Source organism: Lepus europaeus, chromosome X, assembly GCF_033115175.1.
Source record: "Lepus europaeus isolate LE1 chromosome X, mLepTim1.pri, whole genome shotgun sequence".
In the NCBI taxonomy this organism is placed as follows: domain Eukaryota; kingdom Metazoa; phylum Chordata; class Mammalia; order Lagomorpha; family Leporidae; genus Lepus; species Lepus europaeus.
This window is the reverse complement of record NC_084850.1, coordinates 42,686,669-42,709,322: the sequence shown is the minus strand read 5'-3', so window position 1 is coordinate 42,709,322 and position 22,654 is coordinate 42,686,669. Positions and strand designations below refer to the sequence as shown.

General features: G+C 42.0%; 1 protein-coding gene and 2 pseudogenes across 4 annotated transcripts in view; 2 read left to right on the top strand and 1 right to left on the bottom strand.

Moving 5' to 3' along the window:
* Positions 1 to 4,838: 4,838 nt before the first annotated feature.
* CENPI (centromere protein I) overlaps positions 4,839 to 22,654 on the bottom strand; it is a 71,174-nt gene continuing 53,358 nt past the window's right edge. For all 4 annotated transcript variants that reach the window (XM_062184030.1, XM_062184028.1, XM_062184027.1 and 1 more), the window contains exons 20-21: positions 7,153 to 7,194; positions 4,839 to 5,760 (exon numbers count right to left, since the gene is read on the bottom strand). In XM_062184030.1, coding sequence (XP_062040014.1) covers positions 5,659 to 5,760; positions 7,153 to 7,194 — 144 coding nt within the window. In that variant the 3' untranslated portion in view covers positions 4,839 to 5,658. The remainder of the gene's footprint in view (positions 5,761 to 7,152; positions 7,195 to 22,654) is intronic.
* Positions 12,849 to 14,352, top strand: LOC133752901 (large ribosomal subunit protein uL18-like; annotated as a pseudogene).
* LOC133753554 (coiled-coil-helix-coiled-coil-helix domain-containing protein 2-like) lies at positions 15,512 to 15,965 on the top strand (annotated as a pseudogene).

The following is a 22,654-nucleotide window of genomic DNA, read 5'->3' as shown; positions in this document are numbered from 1 at the left end:
TTTTGCTGTACCTGTAGAAGCTAAGTTGCAGAGGTCAAATTCTTACTTCCTTACAGGGGAGTAAATAACCATGGGGAAGGGAGAGACAGTAGGCTATCCTAGATCAAGGGTAGGGAACTTCCAGCCTGCAAAATTATGTGGTCTGGCTCTGCCAAGGACTTGAAATTCAATAAACCTACAGCAGGCTAATTTTTAAGTTGAGAATTTTGTATGGCTCGCAAAGGATGTTATAAATATCCAAGTGGCCCTTGGCAGAGAAACAGTTCCTCACCTCTATCCTAGATTCAGCAGTAACACTGGGGGTTCTAAACACCGCTAAGGTAGTTTACATAGAGTGCCTTAAAAATGGGACTAAGTTTTTAATATAAACCTACTCTTTATAATTCTCACCCCTCAAATAAGTAGCACTTTTTCATAAAATTCTCCACTTAAAAACATGGAAAAGTTTCCCAGTTCTATTTAAAATATCATTCACTATAGCTGCATCCGCATTCAGAATTAGAGCAATTAAACACTTTGTCATGATTCTAGTCATGCTTTGTCTGCATACAGCCATTATAGATACACGCTGTATTCTTGGATTGAAAAACATGCAAATGTTGGTAAAAATGGTCAGAAACTTTTTTGAGAGGACACTAGTGATATTTTACCTACAAGCAATTTCATAACCCACTTCCACTTATCCGTATTTGAGAAAATTATTCCAGTGAATCTATTTTCCTTGCTGAATTCAAAATGTCCAAATACATAAATCTATTTACCTCTAGGAATTCCTACAATTAGGCAAGGTGCTGTGGCACAGAGAGTTAAGGCACTGCTTGCAATGTTGGCATCCCATATTGGAGCAGGGATTCAAGTCCCAGCTACTCTGTTTCAAATCTAGCTCCCTGCTAATGTACTTGGGTCCTTGCCATCTACATTAGGGACCCAGATGGAGTTTCTGGTCCCTGGTTTCAGCCTGGCCCAGTCCCCATACCCTTAATTTCCCCCACCCCATCTCTGCCACTCTGCTTTCAAATAAAGAAATGTATCTTTTAAAAAAATTAAAATCCACATAAAATTTTGATAGAGAGGACCTTAGCTAGGTAGACAGGAACAAGGGGGCTCCCCCAACACCATCTAGAGATAAGTCTTGTTGGACCTGACAGAAGTCAAGCAACTGGCTTCTGTAATTGGAGACTTAACTTTCATAGTCAGGAGCCAATCAAAACAGTCACTGTTCAATGCCTTATTTGTATCTTTCTCAACCAATCATGAGAATGTTCCTTTTGTAGCACATAAAAACCCCTAGATAGAATCTTTTCTTTGGCCACCCCATCTGGGACCACTCCCAAGACTGCCTAGAGCTCTCTATTTCACTTTCATTATTGCTTACTAGACTTTCCTTTCTGCCCACTTTCCTTTGTCCATGTGCCTAAATCTTCATGGATGTGAGACAAGAACCCAGCAGAAATAGCTGTAAAGGGGCCAGCACTGTGCCACAGCAGGTTAACGCCCTGGCATGAAGTGCCGGCATCCCATATGGGCGCCGGTTCCAGACCTGGCTGCTCCACTTCTGATCCAGCTCTCTGCTATGGCCTGGGAAAGCAGTGGAGGAGGGCCCAAGTCCTTGGGCCCCTGCACCCACGTGCGAGACCCAGAAGAAGCTTCAGGCTCCTGGCTTTGGATAGGCATGGCTCCAGCCGTTGCGGCCAATTGGGGAGTGAACCAGCAGATGGAAGACCTCTCTCTCTCTCTCTCTCTCTCTGTAACTCTGACTTTCAAATAAATAAATAGATCTTTAAAAAAAATAGCTGTAAAATTTCTAAAAATTTGGCAGAAAGAAAAACCTGCAACAGTTTTTTCATAACAGGTATTTTCCATCAACATTCTGAAGACGGCTCATATGTTTTCATTTATCTTAGGTATATATCCAGGATTGGAACTGCTCAGTGATATGGAGACTGTTTAACATTTTGAGGAAGTGTCAAACTCTTTCCCAAAAAAGTGGCTGCATCATTTACAGTCTAGTCAGCAATGTATGAGTATTTTAAGTTCTCCATTTCCCTGCCAACCCTTGTTACTGTCTTTCATTTATTATACCATCCCATCGAGTGTGAAGTTGTGGCTTTTAAAAAAAAAATTATTTCAGAGGCAGAAAGAGACAGAGAGTACTCCCTACTGCCTCATTTCCCAGATGGCTGCAATGACCAGGAACACAATCCAGCTATCCCACGTGGGTTGCAGGAACCCAATTATTTGAGCCATTACTGCTGCCTCCCACAATCTGTATTACCAAGGAACTGAAGTCAGGAGCGAGAGGTAGGTATCGAACTCAGGTACTCCTCCCATATCAGATACTGGTAACAACCAGTGTCTTAACACTAAGCTAAATGCTGCTTTTGTGGTTTTCATTGGAATTTACATAATCATCACTGGTGTTTAGCATCTTCTCATGTTGTTATTAACCATTCACTTATGCCTTCTGGGGAGAAATGTCTTTTTGGATCCTTGGCCCATTTACATTTTTTTTTATTATTGAGCTGTAAGAGTTCTTATACATTCTGGATAAAAGATGATTATCAGATATATGATTCACAAACATTTTCTCTCCTTCTGTGTTTTCACTGTCTCAATGGTCTTGTTTGAAAAGAGAATTTAAAAAATGTGGGGGAGCAGCGCTGTGACGTAGCAGGTAAAGCTGCCACCTGCAGTGCCGACATTCCATATGGGCGCTGGTTCAAGTCCTGGCTGCTCCATTTCTGATCCAGCTCTCTGCTGTGGCCTGGGAAAGCTGTAGAAGATGGCCCAAGTCCTTGGACCCCTGTACCCATGTGGGAGACCCAGAAGAAACTCCTGGCTCCTGGCTTCAGATCAGCACAGCTCTGGCCATTGTAGTAATTTAGGGAGTGAACCTGCACAACGGAAGACCTCTCTCTCTCTCTGTCTGTCAATCTGCCTTTCAAATAAATAAATAAATCTTTAAAGAAAAAAATTTTTTTCATAAAGTTCATTTTCTCTTTTATTGCATATGTCTTTGAGGCCATGGCTAAGAAATCAGTGTCTAATCCAAGACCATGAAAATTTACTCCTATGTTTACAAACAGTGATTTTATCCAATGTCATGGTTTTCCCTGATGACTCCCAATTTTTTTCCAGTCTCAAATTGTATCCTGAAATCCAGACTCAAATAGTGCCTCCTCAGCATCTCCAACCTAATATGCACAAAACTCCAATTCCATACTCATCTGTGTTAGATTTCTGTTAACAATGAAATATCAAAGGAGGTTTATTTCAGCTCCTGGTTTTGGAAGTTCACAGACCAAGACTGGGAGGCCCCACTGATTTGACATCTGATGTGGGCAGAGGAAGGCTTACACGGCAAATCAGGAAGCAGAGAGAGCAGCCGGGGCTAAGGCTTTTATTACCAGCCTTCTCACGAGACCTTCTGAGGGTACACCCCCAATGACCTAAGAACCTCTAACTAGGCCCACTTCCTGATCACCATAATAGGATTAAATTTTCACCTGCTTGAGTATCATTAATTTAGGAATTTGGGAATTAAACATCTCAGTAAGCTTGGAAGCCAAATCCTGTTCAAACCATAGCATCCTCCATTCTTGTTCTTCCTCCTGTTTACCTCATCTAGGCATCTAAGAACTTAGCTTTTTAGGTAAAAAACATCTAGTAGTCATCCTTTATGCCTCTTTCCTTTTCCTCACATTCAAGCTACCAGCAGATCCTAGCTTTTCTACCTTCAAAGCAGAGCTTGAATCCAGTATCTAACCACCCCTCCTCATCTATCACACTACTGGCATGTTATAATAACCTACTGGTCTCTGTGCTTGCCCCTTAACTCTCTTCAGTTGAACCCTCACACTGCAGTTAAGTCAAAGCATGTTGTCCCTCTTCTCAGTCTCTCTAATGGCTTTCCACTTACTTGTCCATGCCAGGCTACAAGGACTTCTCTATATTGAAACCTTACCAGCCCCTCTGCACTCTCTCAAACATGCCAAGCAAGTTAACATTTTAGGGCCTTTTCATTTGTCTTTACCTCTTCCTAGATAGAATACTCTGCTGAAACAGTTACAAGGTTCCTATGCTTACCGCATTAGGGTCTCTGTCTCTGTCACCTCCCCAAACAGGCCCTCCTTCACCACTCTAAAATATCTCTTTTCACATTCTGTCGCTATTCCTTGTTGAAATTATATATTTCCTGATATTATATTATATATTTCCTTATAATGTTATTGCCTATTTTTTCCACTGGGATTTAAACTCCATAAAAGTACTTTATATTGGTCATAACTGTACAACCAACCCACTGAGGAATACCTGCCACATAGAAGCAACTTAGTAAATATTTATCAAATCAATAAATGAATGAAGGATGAATGAGATTTTCTTGTTGGAATACTACCAAGTTAATATCTTTAGATTTTACTGGGGAAAAAAAGAATCACAAGATGTGTGCTTAAAAGAAATTAAGCCTGGGGCCCACACCATGGCGCAGCAGGTTAATCCTCCACCTGTGGCACCGGCATCCCCTATGGGTGCCGGTTCTAGTCCCAGCTGCTCCTCTTCCAATCCAGCTCTCTGCTATGGCCTGGGAAAGCAGTAGAAGATAGCCCAAGTCCTTGTGCCCCTGCACCCGCCTGGGAGATCCGGAAGAAGCTCCTGGCTTTGGATCAGCACGGCTCCAGCCGTTGGGGCCATTTGGGGAGTGAACCAAACGAAGAAAGACCTTTCTCTCTGTCTCTCCCTCTCACTGTCTGTAACTCTACCTCTCAAATAAATAAATAAAATCTCAAAAAAAAAGAAAAAGAAATTAAGCCCGATTTCTTTTAAATGATATGAACTTTATTAAAAGGGAGAGTTATTCAGTAGCACTGAAGCAGAATTTTATAGTTTCAGCAAGACTTCAGCTATTACGAAACTTTTAAAAGGCTTCAGAATTACATCTGAAAGTAAAGTTGCAATTAATTTATTTAGGCCTGAACACTTGACGACTGCATACACACACATACACACACACATATACACACAAAGTGGTGCAGTTTCATAAAATCAAATTGGTATAAACAGAAACGTCTTCCCTAGCCCACAGTCTTTCAGTCTTTCTTTTCTTACTAAATCACTACCAGTGAAGGCTCAGGAAGTCACCAACTACTAGGGCTCTTAGTAATACATGTTGTATCCTGTTAACTTGGTCCTAGTGCTGTTGTTCACAACAAGAAAAATGGTGATAGCCCAGAGGTTTCACAGGGGCAGCTGAGTATTCTGCATGTACATGTCTGTGGATTAACTGCCACTGTACATTACCCCTCTCTTCCATCAGTGGAGCTTATAGTACACAAAGATATGAAAAACCCAACCACGAAAGAGGTGTGTGTCTTTATATATAATGTGATGGAAGGCGGAGCCTGATGATGAATAGGCCGTTTTTCATTAGTAGGCTAAAAAGCTAAGTGCTGAAAAATAAGTTAGTGATACGAAGGCTCTCCTCCGCGGAAAGAAGGACAGTCCAGGTGCTCGTGGATGATGGCAGTGTTAGTGAAGTGAATATGGAAACTCAAGCTGAGCTACTTGGTCTCTCTAGCACTGAAGAAGTAATGTAGGCTGGCATGGTGTTTACATCAGCATCATTTAATATTGATCATTATGGTTTATGCTCTCTGATCAGGAGACAGAAGAACGACGAATACAACTTTCTATGAAAAGTTTCAAGCCTTGTAACTCCTCTGAAAATAAATAGTCCAAATACAAGTTCCATTTCTTTCCCTGCAAGCACAGAGAAAGGACAATTATTTATCCAATAGTTGACCATACTTATTCTTTTTTTTTTTTTACAGGCAGAGTGGATAGTGAGAGAGAGAGAGACAGACAGAGAGAAAGGTCTTCCTTTTTGCCGTTGGTTCACCCTCCAATGGCCACCGCGGTAGGCGTGCTGCGGCCGGCGCACCACGCTGTTCCGATGGCAGGAGCCAGGTGCTTATCCTGGTCTCCCATGGGGTGCAGGGCCCAAGGACTTGGGCCATCCTCCACTGCACTCCTGGGCCACAGCAGAGAGCTGGCCTGGAAGAGGGGCAACCAGGACAGGATTGGTGCCCCGACCGGGACTAGAACCCGGTGTGCCGGCGCCACAAGGCGGAGGATTAGCCTACTGAGCCGCGGCGCCGGCCCATACTTATTCTTTATAGTCTTTTTGTTCCTTAGGAAAAGTTCACGGCATCCTGGATGCACATTTGCAAGAGTTAGTTCAGAAGGGCCAAGTTTATATTTGGAGCTCAGTCACCAAGTAATATTCAAATTACTAAGTACTCAATATCCCAGGGCTAAATATTCCTTTTAATATACTGGCAAAAAAATTTCACTGTTCAGGGGCCGGTGTTGTGGTGCAGTGGGTTAATCCTATACCTGTGGTGCCGGCATCCCATGTGGGTGCTGGTTCTAGTCCTGGCTGTTCCACTTCCAATCTAGCTCTCTGCTATGGTCTGGAGAAGCAGTGGAAAATGGCTCAAGTCCTTGGGTCCCTGCACCTGTGTTGGAGACCCAGAAGAAGCTCCTGGCTTCCGGTCAGCTCAGTTCTGGCCACTGCAATCATTTGGGGAGTAAACCCGCAGATGGATGAGCTTTCTCTCTGTCTCTTCCTCTCACTGTCTGTAACTTTACCTCTCAAATAAATATATACAATCTTAAAAAAAAATTTAGCTGTTCAATTGAACAACATACTGTGAAATGGAAATGTGCTATCATTCCCATACTCCAACAGTATCAATATCTAAAATATATAACAAAGGAGAAGAAATTATTATATTATCACTTATAATATGTGCATAGCAGGAAGTTGTATAATAATGAGACAATTGTGCACAATTTCATAAATTGGTCTCATTACTTCATATTCATGAAACTATACTATAAAATTAGACAATGAATGGTCACAACAGCAAAAGTCAAACTATGAAGAGTTATATCCTACAAAAGAAAGATGATGGCATACGCCAATAAATTCACATAAAAGTCACTGGAATGAATTCGGGAGACAAACATCTCACTTTGACTTTGTGGAGGCAGCAGACTTCAGATTTGGGGAAAAGAAAACATATCAATTCTCTTGAAGAAAATAAGCTATTTGAAATGCTTGGTCATGAAGAAAGTAAATTTATTTACCTGAATAGAGCTCAAGTTTATGGTCTTTTCTTCTGGGGTTTCCTTTAAAAAAGAAGAAGTACAGAGACATAGGTCACACATTTGGCTAGCGAAAATCCCCAGAAAATTAAGATGGTTCTTTAAAGTCTGATTCATCTGCTAAGTTCTGCTCCTACCATCACTCTTAGATGCCTACTGCATAAACACCCATTACAACCCTCTACCTTTCTTTCCCCCTAGAAGCACAAATAGAGAGGAAATAAAATCACAGTGGATAAAACAAGCAAGCCGCATTTAGCTAATCCATGGTCTTATTTTTCTTATTCTGTACCTAGCCTCTGTAGTAGAGATGGAGGATGTCAGAGAAGGCTTTTTCAGAGGCCTCTGATCCTTGAATTGAGTCTTGAAGGATGAGGATGAAGTCTGGTGAGGCAGACTACATGCATACATTAGATTTTATGAAACTCCAATTCTTTACTCACCTATTTCCTGGTTTATATCACCTATAATGTTTCACTGAATCTAAAATCTTTTCAATTCTATGAAACACCACTTTTCTAATATCATTAAAAGAAAATTCTGCCTATTAAACCATGTACAATGCAATGCCTTTTTAAAACTTAGAATTTATATTTTTAACAGTGCTAAGTTATGATTAGATAGGAGAAAGAAGCCTTGGTGTAGTACTGCACAACGGGTGATTACAGATAACAATAATGTACTGTATATTTTTCTTAAAAAAAAAAAAAAGCTAAAGAGGATTTGAATGTTTTTACCCCAAGAAATGATAAATGTTTGAGGAGATAACTATGTTTACTTTGATTTGAACATTACACAGTATATGCATGTATCAAAAACATCCCATGGCATTCCATAAATATGTACAATTCTACGCATCAGTTAAAAGAAAAAAAATTTTAAAGATTTGTTTATTTGAAAGTCAAAGTTACATAGAAAGAGAAGAAGAGAAGGGGAGAGGGGGAGAGGGGGAGAGAGGGAAAGGGAGAGAGAGAGAATGTCTTCCATCCGCTGGTTCACTCCCCAACTGGCTGCAATGGCCAGAGCTGCACCAATCCAAAGCCAAAAGCCAGGAACTTCTGCGCTTGGGCCATCTTCTACTGCTTTCCCAGGCCACAGCAGAGAGTTGGATTGGAAGTGGAGCAGCTGGGACCAGAACTGGTGCCAACATGGGATGCCGGCCCTACAAGTGGCGTCTTTACCTGCTACGCCACAGAACTGGCCCCAAAAGAAAATTTTTAAAAACAATTTTATAATGATTGAAAGAGTTGTTTTAGATAGATTTTTTTAAAAATTATTTATTTTCACTTTATTTGAAAGGCAGAGAGCCAGAGACAGAGATCTCTCATCCGCTAGTTCACTCCCCAAATGCCTGCAACATCAGTCTAGGAGAGGCTAAAGCCAGGAGACCAAAACTCAATCCAGGTCTCCCATGTGGGTGGCAAGAACCCAAGTACTTGACCATTACCTGCTGCCTCCTAGAGTGTCTATCAGCAGAAATCTGGAATAAGAGGCAAATCATGGGACTCAAATCCAGGCACCCTAATATGGGATACAGGCATCGAATGCCCACTCCGAGGTTTTAATCATGTCATTTTTATAAACTTTATAAAACAAAGTAAATTGATGAAAGTATCTCTACAACTTCACATTTAGAGTTCAAGTCTTCTGCGTCATTTTTCTTTCCTTTTTTTTTTTTAACATTTATTCATTTATTTGAAAGGCAGAGTCACAGAGAGGCAGAGGCAGAGAGAGACAGAGGGGTCTTTCATCCACTGGTTCACTCTCCAAATGCCCACAACGGCCAGAGCTGGGCTGATCTGAAGGCAGGAGCCAGGAGCCTCCTCCAGGTCTCCCACACCAGTGCAGGGGCCCAAGAACTTGGGCCATTTACCATGGCCTTTCCAGGCCACGGCAGAGAGCTGGATTGGAAGTGGAGCAGCCGGGTCTCAAACTGGCACCCATATGGGATGCCAGCACTTCAGACTGTGGCTTTACCTGCTATGCCACTGCACTGGCCCCTTCTTTGAGAGAGAGACAAACAGATCTTCCACCCACTGTTCCCTAAATGCCTTCAACAGACAAAGCTGTACCAGGCTGAAGCCAGGAGCCAGGAATTCCATCCAAGTCTCTCATGTGGGTAGCAAAGGGCCCAAGGTAGGCCATCATCTGCTGCTTTCCCAGGTGCATTAGTAGGGAGCTGGATTGGAAGCAAAGCAGCCAGGACTTGAACCTGTACTCTGATATGGGATGCTTGGGTCTCAAGTGGCAGATTAACCTGCTACACCACAATACTGTCCCCTAAATTATTTTTCTACTCAAGAGTGGGATGTCTATGTTTATTCATGCCATATCATCTTCTGTATTTTAGAATGCTGGTTATGTAGCATTTCTTAATCAAAAGCTATGTCCCAAACTCACAAAGTTAACTACAGATGACCCTCTGTATCCGCAGGTTTCACACCCACAGATTCAACCAACCATAGATCACATACATACGAGAAAAAAAAAATCCAAAAAGCAGAGGCAGAGGCAGGCATCTGGCACAGCAGTTCAGCAGCCATTGGGATTTGGAATGCCTGTATTGCAAATCAGAGTGCCTGGGTTTCAGTCCCAGCTCTGTTCTCCACTCCAAATTCCTGCTAATATATACCCTGGAGAGTAGGAGGTAATGACTCAAGTAGGGTCTGGGCTACCCAGATGGGAGATGCCTGCATTGAGTTCCTGGCTCCAGGCTGGTTCAGCCTTAGCTCTTACCATTATTCCCTAAACAATACAGTATAAAAATTGTTTACATAGCACAGATTAGATTAGGTATTATAAATTATTTGGAGATGAAGTACAGACAGTCCCAATTCATGATGGTTCAATTTGTTTTTGTTTTTTACTTTACAATGAGTTTAATCAGGAAATTACTCTATCATAAGTCAAGGAACATCTATACAAGGGTCCTTCAAAAAGTTTGGGGGAATAAAAGGAATTAAATAAAGAAATTTATTTTGGTGCAGAAAATTTTTTGAAATCTATGCATAGCTTTGTCACAGTATGCACTGTCCATGAGCTCTTTAAAGATCTCTTGTGTACACTGGGGAGTGAACCATAGGATGGAAGACCCCCCCTCTGCCTCCCCTCTCTCTGTGTAGCTCTTTCAAATAAATAAATAATCTTTTAAAAAAGATCTCTTGTGTACAAGATATCCTATGCCACTTTATATTCATTATTTATCGTCATCTTATTTGAAAAATAAAGAGACAGGGAAAAGAGAGACAAAGATATTCTATCCACTGTTCACTGTGCAACTGCTCACAACAGCTAGGGCAGGGCCAGGCCAATGCTAGGAGTCTAGAACTCATCTGGGTCTCCCACATGAGTGGCAGGAAACCAAGCAAGTACTTGAGCCATCATCTGCAGGAAGCTGGAACTGGAAGCAGAGCTAGAACTCAAACCTAGATACTCCGATATGAAATGCAGCACCTCAACCATTATACTGTGTCCACTGAGACTAGGAAACTTTTATGTAAGGATATGGAGAACCTGCAGATTTTGGTATGGGGTGGAGGAGGACATGGAACCAATCTCCTGTGAATACCAAAGGACAATTGTACTTTTGCTCTGGTTTCAGGAAATGTCCACAATGTGTATGCTTCAATGCTTCTCTCCTCCCTTCTCCCAAATCTTTTTTTGAGGGTTAAAAAAGTGCTCCAACAGTGTTGCTGGATTTTTCCCCCAAGCTGCTGACATTCATTTTGCAAAGTTTGGTTCCCAGCAATCTGCCTGTGAATGTTCAAACAGCAAATGAATTATATTATGATTACTACCTGGCTGACAATGATCACAAAATACATCCTCAAGCAAGTAATACACTGCATGTTGATGAATTCCATGTTATATTTATTTCTCTAGCTCTAACCCCTCTCCCGAGCTTCAAGCCCCCATTTTCAAACTGTCTGTTTACAATTCTTGCATGTCTAACAACTATCTCAAATTTAAGTGGGTCTAAACATAACTTGGTTCTCAATTTCTCCTCCCCCCCAAAAAAACAAAATAACCTCTGGGGGGAAAAATTTTTCCTCACATTCCCATATTCCCATTTCATTTTTGTTTTTTTTTTAAGATTTTATTTATTTATTTGAAAGTTAGAGTTACAGACAGTGAGAAGGAGAGACAGAGAGAAAGGTCTTCCGTTCGCTGGTTCACTCCCCAAATGGCCGCAACGGCCAGAGCTGCGCCGATGCGAAGCCAGGAGCCAGGAGCTTCTTCTGGTCTCCCACACAGGTGCAGGAGCCCAAGCACTTGGGCCATCTTCTTCTGCTTTCCCAGGCCATAGCAGGGAGCTAGATCGGAAGAGGAGCAGCCGAGACTAGAACAGGTGCCCATATGGGATGCCAGCACTTTAGGTTGAGGATTAACCTTCTGTGCCACAGTGCCAGCACCCCCCCCTTTATTTTTTTAAAGATTATATTTATTTATTTGGAAGTTAGAGTTACAGTGAGAAGGGGAAACAGAGAAAGGAGCCTCACATTCCCATTTCCAATCAAGCCATCCTCAGTAGGTCCTGGCTATCCTACTTTTGCAGTATACCTCAACTCAGTTCTTTCCATCTATCTCCACTGCCTCCATCTATATACAAATCACTATCAACATTCCTTGCCTGGACTCCAACCATAGCCTCCTAATTGTGGTCCCTGTTTCCAGGCAGGTCTCATCTTATAACCACACCCTCCACAAAGAGGCCAAAGTGATCTCTATTAAACATCAACTCAGACTATAATACAATCCGACTTAAAATCCTCCAACTGCTTCCCACTGTACTCATTTTAAGATTTATTTATTTATTTATTTATTTATTTGAAACTTAGAGAGAGAAAGAGATCTTCTATCCACTGACCACTCCCTAGATGGCCACAATGGCTGGGGGAGGGCCAGGCTGAAGCCAGGAGCCAGGAACAACTAACTTCTGGGTCTCCCATGTGGGTGGCAGAGGCCCAAGCACTTGGGCCATGTTCCACTGCTCCTCCCAGGCCATTAGTAGGGAGCCAGATCAGAAGTGGAGCAGCCAGGACTCAAACCACTGCCTATGTAAGGTTGATGGCTTTGCAGGTGGGGGCTTTACCCACTATGCCACATGTCGCACCCTCTCCCACCCCACTCCCACTCTTGAACAGACCTGTTGGATGGATTTCATTCCATTCATTTCATTCCATTCTCCTCCTTGTTCCTTAAGCACTAAGCCACCTTGTCTCCTTGTACTGTTGTGTTCTCCCTCCACCTGTTTCCAAACTGGTTCATCCTCACCTTTTAGATTCAGAAGAAATCTCAGATTTAATGTCACCTCTTCAAAGATGCCTACTTTCTCTACACTCACCCCACCCTGTTTACTATGTAGTATTTACAAAAAATTAAAATTATAATGTTTATTTTATTACATATTCATTGTTTGCCCTCATTAGAATGTAAACTCTATTTGGGCAGAGATGGTATCTATGTTCTTTAGCACTGCATTCTTAGTGCTGGGAGCATAAAGGATACCAAATAAATATTTGTGGAATGAATAACCAAAGAAACAACTAGTGATTCAAAGGCAACATATGATAAGAAAACATAAGATCAGCTTTCCCCCTGTAGTGCCGCTAGGCCTGCAGGTCTGTGTGGGGCCTGCAGGTCTGTGTGGCACCAGATGCTGGTCTGTGTTCCACAGGATGGCATTTGTTAAAGTTGTCAATAACAAGGCCTCCCTTAAGAGATACCAAATGAGCTTTAGAAGATGACAAGAGGGTAAAACTGACTACTATGTTCAAAACTGCTTGGTGACTCAGGATAAAAATAAGTACCCAGGGGCCACTGCTGTGCCGCAGTGGGTTAACGCCCTGGCCTGAAGCGCCAGCATCCCATATGGGCACCGGTTCAAGTCCCAGCTGCTCCTCTTCCAATCCAGCTCTCTGCTGTGGCCTGGGAAAGCAGTAGAAGATGGCCCAAGTCCTTGGGCCCCTGCACCCGTGTGGGAGACCCGGAAGAAGCTCCTGGCTCCTGGCTTCAGATCGGCACAGCTCCAGCTGTTGCGACCATTTGGGGAGTGAACCAGTGGATGGAAGACCTCTCTCTCTCTACTTCTCTCTGTGTAACTCTGTCTTTCAAATAAATAAAATAAATTTAAAAAAGTACCTAAATCCAGGATGATAGTTGGTGTAACTCATAGGTGTCATTTGTCAGATCACTTATCCCTGTATAGAAAGGGATATAATAGTCTGCCCAGCTTATGCAAAACTACCAAAACAAGGTATGAAAGTTGGCCTAACCAATTATGCTGCAGCATATTGTATGGGCCTGCTGCTGGCTCGCAGCCTTCTCAATAGGTTTGGCATGGACAAGCTCTATGAAGGCCAAGTGGAGGTGACTGGAGAGGAATACAATACGGAAAGCATGATGGTCAACCTGGTGCCTTCACCTGCTATTTCAATGTAGGCCTGGCCAGGACTACTACTGGCAATCAAGTGTTTGGAGTCCTGAGGAAGCTGTGGATGGAGGCTTGTCCATCCCTCATATACCAAATGAATCCTGGTCATGATTCTGAAAGCAAGGAGTTTAACGCAGTAGTACATCGGAAGCACTCCATGAGTCAGAACATTGCAGATTATATGCATTATCTAATGGAAGAAGATGAAGCTGCCTACAAGAAACAATTCTCTTAATACATGAAGGATGGGGCTGGTGCTGTGGCATAGCAAAGCCGCTGCCTGCAGTGTCGGCATCCCATATGGGCGCCTGTTCGAGTCCTGGCTGCTCCACTTCCAAACCAGCTCTCTGCTACGGCCTAGGAAAGCAATGGAAGATGCCCCAAGTCCTTGGGCCCCTGCACCCATGTGGGAGATCCAGAGGAAGCTCCTGGCTCCTGCTTTGGATAGGCGCAACCTCGGCCATTGCAGCCAACTGGGGAGTGAACCAGCGGATGGAAGACCTGTCTCTCTCTCTCTGCCTCTCCTTCTCTCTATATATAACTCTTTCAAATAAATAAATAAATTTTAAGAACAATGTGACTCCAGACATGATGGAAGAGATGTGTAGGAAAGCTCAGGCTGCTACATGAGAGAATCCAGCATCTGAGAAGCCTAAGACAAGAGTTAAAAAGAAGAGGTGGAACCGTCCACAAATATTCCTTGCCCAGGAGAAAGATTAGGCAGCCTAAAAGAAAGCAAGGTTCCTTAGAGCTCAGAGGCAGGCTACTGAGAGGCAAACCAAACAATTTTCTATGAAGATTTTTCCAATAAAGACAATAATCTTATAGACCAAGCAGGTAAAAGAAGAAAACATGAGATCAACCAAGTGGGATTTATCTCCGGGGTACAGGAATGGTTCAACATGCAAATCAATAAATGTAACACAACACATCAACAGAATGAGATAAAAATCATATGGTCATCTCACCACATGTAGTAAAAGCAGTTGATAAAATCCTAATATCCACACATGATAAAAACTATGAACAGGGGCCAGTACTGTGATGTAGTAGGTTAAGCCTCTGCCTACAGCACCAGAATCCCATATGGGTGCCGGTTTGAGTCCCAGTTGCTCCATTTCCAATCAAGCTCCCTGCTAATGGCCTAGGAAAGCAGCAGAAAATGGCCCAAGTGCTTGGGCCCTTACACCCATGTGGGAAACCCAGAAGAAGCTCCTGGCTCCAGATCAGCCCAGCTCCAGCCGTTGTGGCCATTTGGGAAGTGAACCAACAGATGAAAGACCTATTTCTCTCTCCGTCTGTGACTCTGCCTCTCTCAAATAAATAAATCTTTAAAAAAAAAGTTGAACAGACTAAATAGAGAAGGAACATAGGAACATATCTCAACACAATAAAGGCTGTATAGGACAACCCCACAGTTAACATCATATTGAACAGGGAAAAAATAAAACATTACCACTAACATTTGGCACCAGACAAGCATATGTACTGTTACGACCCTTATTCAATATAGTTCTGGAATTTTTAGCCAATCATTAGGCAAGAGAAAGAAATCAAAAGCATACAAACAGGAAACAAGGAAGTGAAATCATTCTGTTTGCAAATGACATATTCTACATACAGGAGTACCAAAAAAATTCCCCAAAGAGACTACTAGAACTGATAAACAAGTTCAGCAAACTTGCAGGATACACGATCAACACATAAAAATCATTAGAATTCTTATATACCAATAACGAATTTGTCGAGAAAAAAATTTTAAGCACAATTGCATTCACAATAGCTACAAAAAAATCAAATGTTTTGGGATAAATTCAACAAAGGATGTGAAAGACTTCTACAATGAAAAATTATAAAACACTAGGCAGAATTTCACCTTTGTAGATGCTGAGTAACTTTGCCACGACAATGCCATGTGGAAGCCGCAGCCATACCTCCAGCATGGCCCCTCCAGCCAGCCGGGCTCCTCGGAGGAGAGCTGCACCAAGGCCAGCGCCAGCAGCTCAGCCCCCAGCAGCCCCATCATCTGTAGTCGCTCGCCTGCTGCTGTACCCCGACAGCCAGGCCTGATGGCCCAGATGGCAGCCACTGCAGCTGGCGGGGCCGTGGGCTCTGCTGTTGGGCACACGCTGGGCCATGCCATCACTGGGGGCTTCACTGGAAGAAGCAATGCTGAGCCCTCGAGGCCTGACATCACTTACCAGGAGCCCCAGGGAGCCCAGTTAGCACAGCAGCAGGAGTATGGCCCTTGTTCCTACGAGATAAAGCAGTTTCTGGAGTGTGCCCAGAACCAGAATGATGTTAAGCTCTGTGAGGGTTTCAATGAAGTCCCAAGTGCAGAATTGCAAATGGGTTAGTCTAATCGAGAAGCTCAGGATGAAGCAGGAAGTTGAATCTCATGACAAAGTTATTTTAGCATACACATGTAATCAGTAGTGACAGTATAAAGTGTAAAGCCACCAGGTCAATCTGTCATCTGCTTTGAAGAGCTTCCTTGGTCCAGCATTGCAATGGAAAAGGGCAACCTTACTGTGTGGAAATTCATTGAGATGGTATAGAATTTGGGGCTGGACAGATGTTTGGTCTCCTTGAACAAAATGTTGTAATGTTATTGTTTATGAGTAGAATAAAGTGATTTTCTTCCAAGAACAACAACAACAACAAAACACTAAGAAATGAACTGAAGACACACAAAAAATGTTAAGATCTCCAATATTAACAGATAAGAAAAACTAATACTGTCAAAGTGTCCACACTACTCAAAGCAATTTACAGATTCAATGCAATTCCTTATCAAAATACCAATGACATTGTTCACAGAACCAGAAAAAATAATACTAAAATTCACATGGGAACACCAAAGAACCCAAATAGCAAAAGCAACCTTGAACTATAAGAACAAAGCTGGAGGCATCACAATACCAGATTTCAAGACACATTACAGGGCAATTGTAACCAAAATAGTTTGGTATTAGCATAAAAATAGACATGCGGACCAAAGAAACAGAATCCACAGTCAACCTATCTTTGACTATGGTGCTAAAAATATTCCCTGCAGATAGTCTCTATAAATTTCCACATGTAGAAGTTTGAAACAGAACTCTAATCCAAAATCGACTCAATGGGGCCAGCACCCAATGGGGCTAGCACTGTGGCACACTAGGTTAATCCTCCACTTGCAGTGCCGGCATCCCATATGGGTGCCGGCTCTAATCCCAGCTGCTCCTCTTCCAATCCAGATCCCTGCTACGGCCTGGGAAAGCAGCAGAAGATGGCCCAAGTCCCATGTACCTGCATGGGAGACCCGGAAGAAGCTCCTGGCTCCTGGATCCGGATCAGCACAGCTCCAGCCATTGCTGCCATTTGGGGAGTGAACCAGTGGAAGGAAGACCTTGCTCTCTGTCTCTTCCTCTCACTGTCTGTAACTCTACCTCTCAAATAAATAAATTTTTAAAAATCTTTTCAAAAAATCGACTCAAAATGTTTCAAAGATCTAAATGTAAGAATTGAAATTATACTAGAAGAAAACAGGGGAAACTCATCAAGACATTGGCAAAGACAATTCTTTTGATAGACCCCAGAAGAGGTGCCGGCGCTATGGCATACTGAGTAAAGCTGCCGCTTCCAGTGCCAGCATCCCATATGGGCACTGGTTCAAGTCCTGGCTGCTCATTTATTTGAAAGCATTACACAGAGAGAAGGAGAGGCAGAGAGGCAGAAAGAGAGAGATCTTCCATCTGCTGGTTCACTCCCCAATTGGCTGCAACGGCCAGAGCTGTGCCGATCTGAAGCCAGGAGCCAGGAGCTTCTTCCGGGTCTCCCATGCAGTTGTAGGGAGTGTAAGTCCTTGGGCCATCTTCTAATGCTTTCCCAGGCCATAGCAGAGAGCTGGATCAAACCAGTGCCCATATGGGATGCCAGCGCTTCAGGCCAGGGTGTTAACCCACTGCACAGGCCTCAATGAATAAATCTTTAAAAAAAAAAAGACTCCAGAAGGATAGGCAATAAAAGCAAAAAGAGACAGATGGTATTTATTAAACTAAGAAACTTCTACACAGCAAAGGAAACAAGAGTGAAGAGACAACCTACAGAATGGGAGAAAGTATCTGCAAACTATGCATCTGATAAAGGATTAATATCCAGGATATATATGGAGCAACAAAAAAAACTCAACAAATTAAGAAATGGGCAAAGGATCTGAATAGACATTTTTCAAAAGAAGAAATACAAATGGCCAACACATGAAAAAATATTCAGTATCATTAGCCATCAGTGAAATGCAAAAAAAAAATCACAATAAGGTGTATCATCTTGCTTCACTTAGAATAGCTATTATCAAAAAGATAAAAAATAACAAATGCTGGTAAGGTTGTGGAGAAAAGGGGACCCTAATACACTTTTGGTAGGATGCAAATTAGTACAGTCATTTTAGAAAACAGCATGGAGATTCCTCAAAAAACTAAAAATAGATATACATGACTCAGCCATCCCACTTCTGGGAATATATATAAAGGAATTAAATTAGCATAAAAAAGAGATACCAGCATACCCATACTCACTGCAGCACTATTCACAATAGCAAAGATGAGGGACCAAAATAGATGACAAATTAAAAAAGAAAAAGTGGTATGTATGTACAACTTTTAAAAATGTATCTAAAAAATGAAATTCTGACATCTGCAACAAAATGGATAAAATTGAAGATAATTATGTTAAGTGAAATCAGCCAGACACAAAGACAAATTACTGGGGCAGGCATTTGATGTACTGGTTAAGACACTGTTTGGGATGTCCACATCCCATACTAGAGTGCAAGGGGGGGGGGGGGTTCCAGTCTTGGCTCCACCTCCAAATTCAGCTTCCTACTAATTCTCACTCTGGAAGGCTCCAGGTGATGGCTCAAATAGTTGGGTCCGTGATACCTACATGGGAGACTTGGATTGAGTTTCCAGCTCTTGGATTCAGCCTGACCCAGCCCTGGCTGTAGTGGGCATCTGAGGAATGAATAAGCAGATGGGAAATTTCTCTGTATCTGTCTCTCTGCCTTTCAAATATATTTTAAAAAAATTTAAACATTTTGCTTAGTGAAATAAGCCAGACCCAAAAAGACAAATATCATATGTTGGTTGTAGATAATAGAGTACAAAAAAAAAGCCTTAATGTATATCAAGCTAAACTGACATCTTACGATTTGATTGTTATCTATAACCCTTGCTTATATCCCTGCAGAACAGTGACCTATCTACCTTTTACGCATAGATCTGTTTAGAGGAGCACTGAGCCTGTGATTATAAAGTTAAAACAATGTTATCACAAAAAGTTAAAAAATTTAAAAAGAAAGGGAGGAGGAAGGAAGAAGGGAGGGAGGAGAGTGTCATTGTATTCTTGGAATCATATTTATGAAATTCATGAAATCTATTCCCTATAATATTAATAAGTAAAAATTGTAATTAAAAAAAATCCACAGGGTCAGGTATTTGGTCCAGTGGTTAAGATAACATTTAGGATGCTCACATCCCATATAGGAGTGCTTGAGTTAAGAGTCCTGGCTCTGCTTCTGATTCTAGCTTCCTGCTAATATACACCCGGGGAAGCAACAGTGATGGCTCAAGTACTTGGGTTCCTGCCACCAACTTGAGAGATTGGGATTGAGTTTAAAGGTCTTGGCTTCAGCCTGGCTCAGCTCCAGCTGTTGCAGGCATTTGAGGAATAAATCAGTGGATGAAAGACCTCAGTCTCCCTGCCTTTCAAATAAAAAAAAAGTAAATGCTCATCACCCCTCAGTGATGAAGTTTAAAAATGAAATACAAATACCACATGCCTTCTCATACATGGAAGTTAAAAGTACACACATACATATAAACACACACACACACACACACATAGAGTCTATATGAATCTAATAGCAATTACCAGAGGCAGGGAAGGGTGGGAGGATTGAGGGAGAGACTGGATAATGGTTCCCAAAATGTATTCAGGTTTAGGTAACGGGTTCTGGTGTCCAACAGAAGTATAACAGTCTGAGATAAAGAAAGGGGGAGGGCTAATTGCCTGGTGTGATTGGTTGATGCTGTGTAGATCTGTTGAGATACTGTACTATACACCATAAAATGTAAAGGTATTTCATTGTTATCTAAAATTTTTTAAAAATTAAAAATTTAAAAATAAATAGAAAACATAATGGGCTCTAGGGGCTGGCGTTGTGGCACAGTGGGTAAAGCTACTGCCTACAATGCTGGCATCTCATATGGGCACCAGTTTGTGTCCCTGCTAATCCACTTCCAATCCAGCACCTTGCTAATGTCCTGGGAAAAGCACTGAAAGATGGTCCAAGTGCTTAGGCCCCTGAACCCATGTGGGAGGCCAGGAAGAAGCTCCTGGCTTCAGCCTGGCCCAGCCTTAGCCGTTGCAGCCATCTGGGGATTGAAGTAGCGGATGGAAGATCTCTCTCTGTCTTTCCCTCTCCCTCCATAACTCTAACATTCAAATAAATCTTAAAAAAAAAGTAGGCTTTATACATGTTCAAAATATTTTAACTAACTGAGCTGAGCTCTTTAATACTAAGACAGACCAGAATAAATGTTGCTAAAATATCTCAAAAGAATCTGGCTATTTTGAAATACTTACAATGTAATAATTCAGTAAAATAGAACTACCAGAATTAAATCATACTACTATGGTATCACAGGTTATCAGTATCACTTCAAAGGTAGAGTACTTAGATAGTGATCAGTTAGTGAATATTCGGGGTTCAAAACGCATTCCTTTAAAGGAAGGAATAACATAATAAACTCTAGTATTTTCTGTACTATATGGAACCAATATCAATTACAAAAATGGTAGTTTCTTATTCTACCTAATATACTCTATGCTGCTAGATATTGTTTGGTTTTTAAAGATTTACTTATTTGTTTGAAAGGCAGAGTTACACAGAGGCAGAGGCATACAGAGAGAGAAAAGTCTTCCATCCGCTGGTTCACTCCCAAATGGCTGCAACGGCCGGAACTGGGCCAATCCGAAGCCAGGAGCCAGGAGCTTCTTCCAGGTCTCCCACGAGGGTGCAGGGGCCCAAGCACTTGGGGCATCTTTTACTGCTTTTCCAGGCCATAGCAGAGAGCTGGATCAGAAGTGGAGCAGCCGGGACTCGAATCAATACCAATATGGGATGTTGGCATGCAGGCATTGACTTTACCAGCTATACCACAGCACCAGCCCCTGCTGTTAGATTTTAACCTTCTAGAACCAACCTTCCTTAAACATTTAAAAAACCCCTTTCTGATTTAAAAGTATATAACAATTCCTGGTCTTCTAAAACAAGTTTGCTTACCTATGTCCAAGCTGATATTTACTAGAGACTGAGTCTCTGAAAAAACAGAACGGATTTATGAAAATCAATTTTATTCTACTATGATTCATTACACTTTACCAACTAAAAATTGTAAAGATGTAACTGTGTCAACAAGAGTATGGAAAAATGGACACCCACTCATTGTTAGCAGGAGTGTAAACTGGCAAACTTTTGAAAGCATTTTGATACTACTCAACAGTATTAAAAAGGTAAGTCATTTGAAAATAATTTCAGCAATTTTATACAACACATCTACATGTGAAATAATTTATGCAATTAAAGAACATTATAGTATAATTTAAAAAGATTAGAAACAACTGAGAATTTTAATAATAAGGGGCTGCCTACCTTACATTAGATCCATACAATGGAATACTACACAAACACCAAAGCCCTATATGTACTAATAGGAAATAAAAGTCATGATATCAAGTCAAATAATCAAGAAGCAGTGGTATAGCAGTAGAAAACGGCCCAGACAAAATATGTAAAATTGGAGAGCGGCAAGATGGCGGAATAGGCAGGGAGCACACTATTAGTCCGGGGGAGAGACAGTTTAATATAAGTGGAGATACTGCAGGGTCAAGGAAGAGTAGGGGATGAAACAGCAGAGGAAGCTCTTCTGGAACTAGTGATTCACAGTGGACCTGCGTGGAGAGCGTGGGAGCCCAAGTTCGGGACACCAGCGGCAGACTCAACACACCAGCGGGCAAGCGGAAAGAGGAGGCTAGAGGGAACGAGGCTTGAAACTCCGTGGGGAAAAATTCACCAGGCTAACTAGAAGAGAGAGAAGAAAAAAATAAAAAAAGTGACCGATACGGACACAAGTTTCTCTCTCTCCGCTCACCTCTCAAAGGCGAGCAAGACAGGGCAGGCGCCATTTTGGACATACGTCATAAGCAGGGCAATCTCAGGTCTGCACCGGCTCTGAGCCTAGCAGAAACACCTGACTCTGGGGGGAGGGGTGAAATAACAGGAGATTAGGATCTAACTTGGCAACCCAGTGGGAGACTGCAGGAGAATTGGAGCCCACACTGAGGGCAGCAGAGATTCCCTGTGTGGTCCTTGGGAAAGAGCTTCCAATCTCTGGCTCCTGTGGGTATATCATTTGCCTGCTAACTACCTCCAATTAAGTTCAGCTGTGCGGAATTACTTCCCTTTTGAATCAAAAAAAGAAAGAGATTTACCACACCTAACCTGGGAGTGTCATCTTTGACACACCATCAACCCTGAGGAACCAAACACAGCTGTCAGTCCACACTCATCTCAAGCCTCTAAGGCTCCACTGAAAGCAGACAGTCCACTTAATATAGAGCCATAGTGTAACAAGAAAAAACACCACAGTGAAGAAACCAAATATCTCCAACATGCCAAACAACAAACGCAAAAACCAAGCTAACAAGAACAAGGAAGACACTATGACGCCCCCAAATGAAAAAGACACCCCAATGCAAGATTATGAAGATGATGAGATAGAAGAAATGCAAGAAGCGGATCTCAAAAAATTGATAAGAACATTAAGAAGTTCTCAAAAACAAATTCTTGAACTACAGAAATCCTTAGTGGACAAGATAGAAAATCTCGCTCATGAAAATGAAATATTAAGGAGGAATCAAAATGAAATGAAACAACTAGTGGAACAAGAAACTGTGATAGTGACGAGAAATCATAATGAAATGAAGAATTCAATAGATCAAATGACA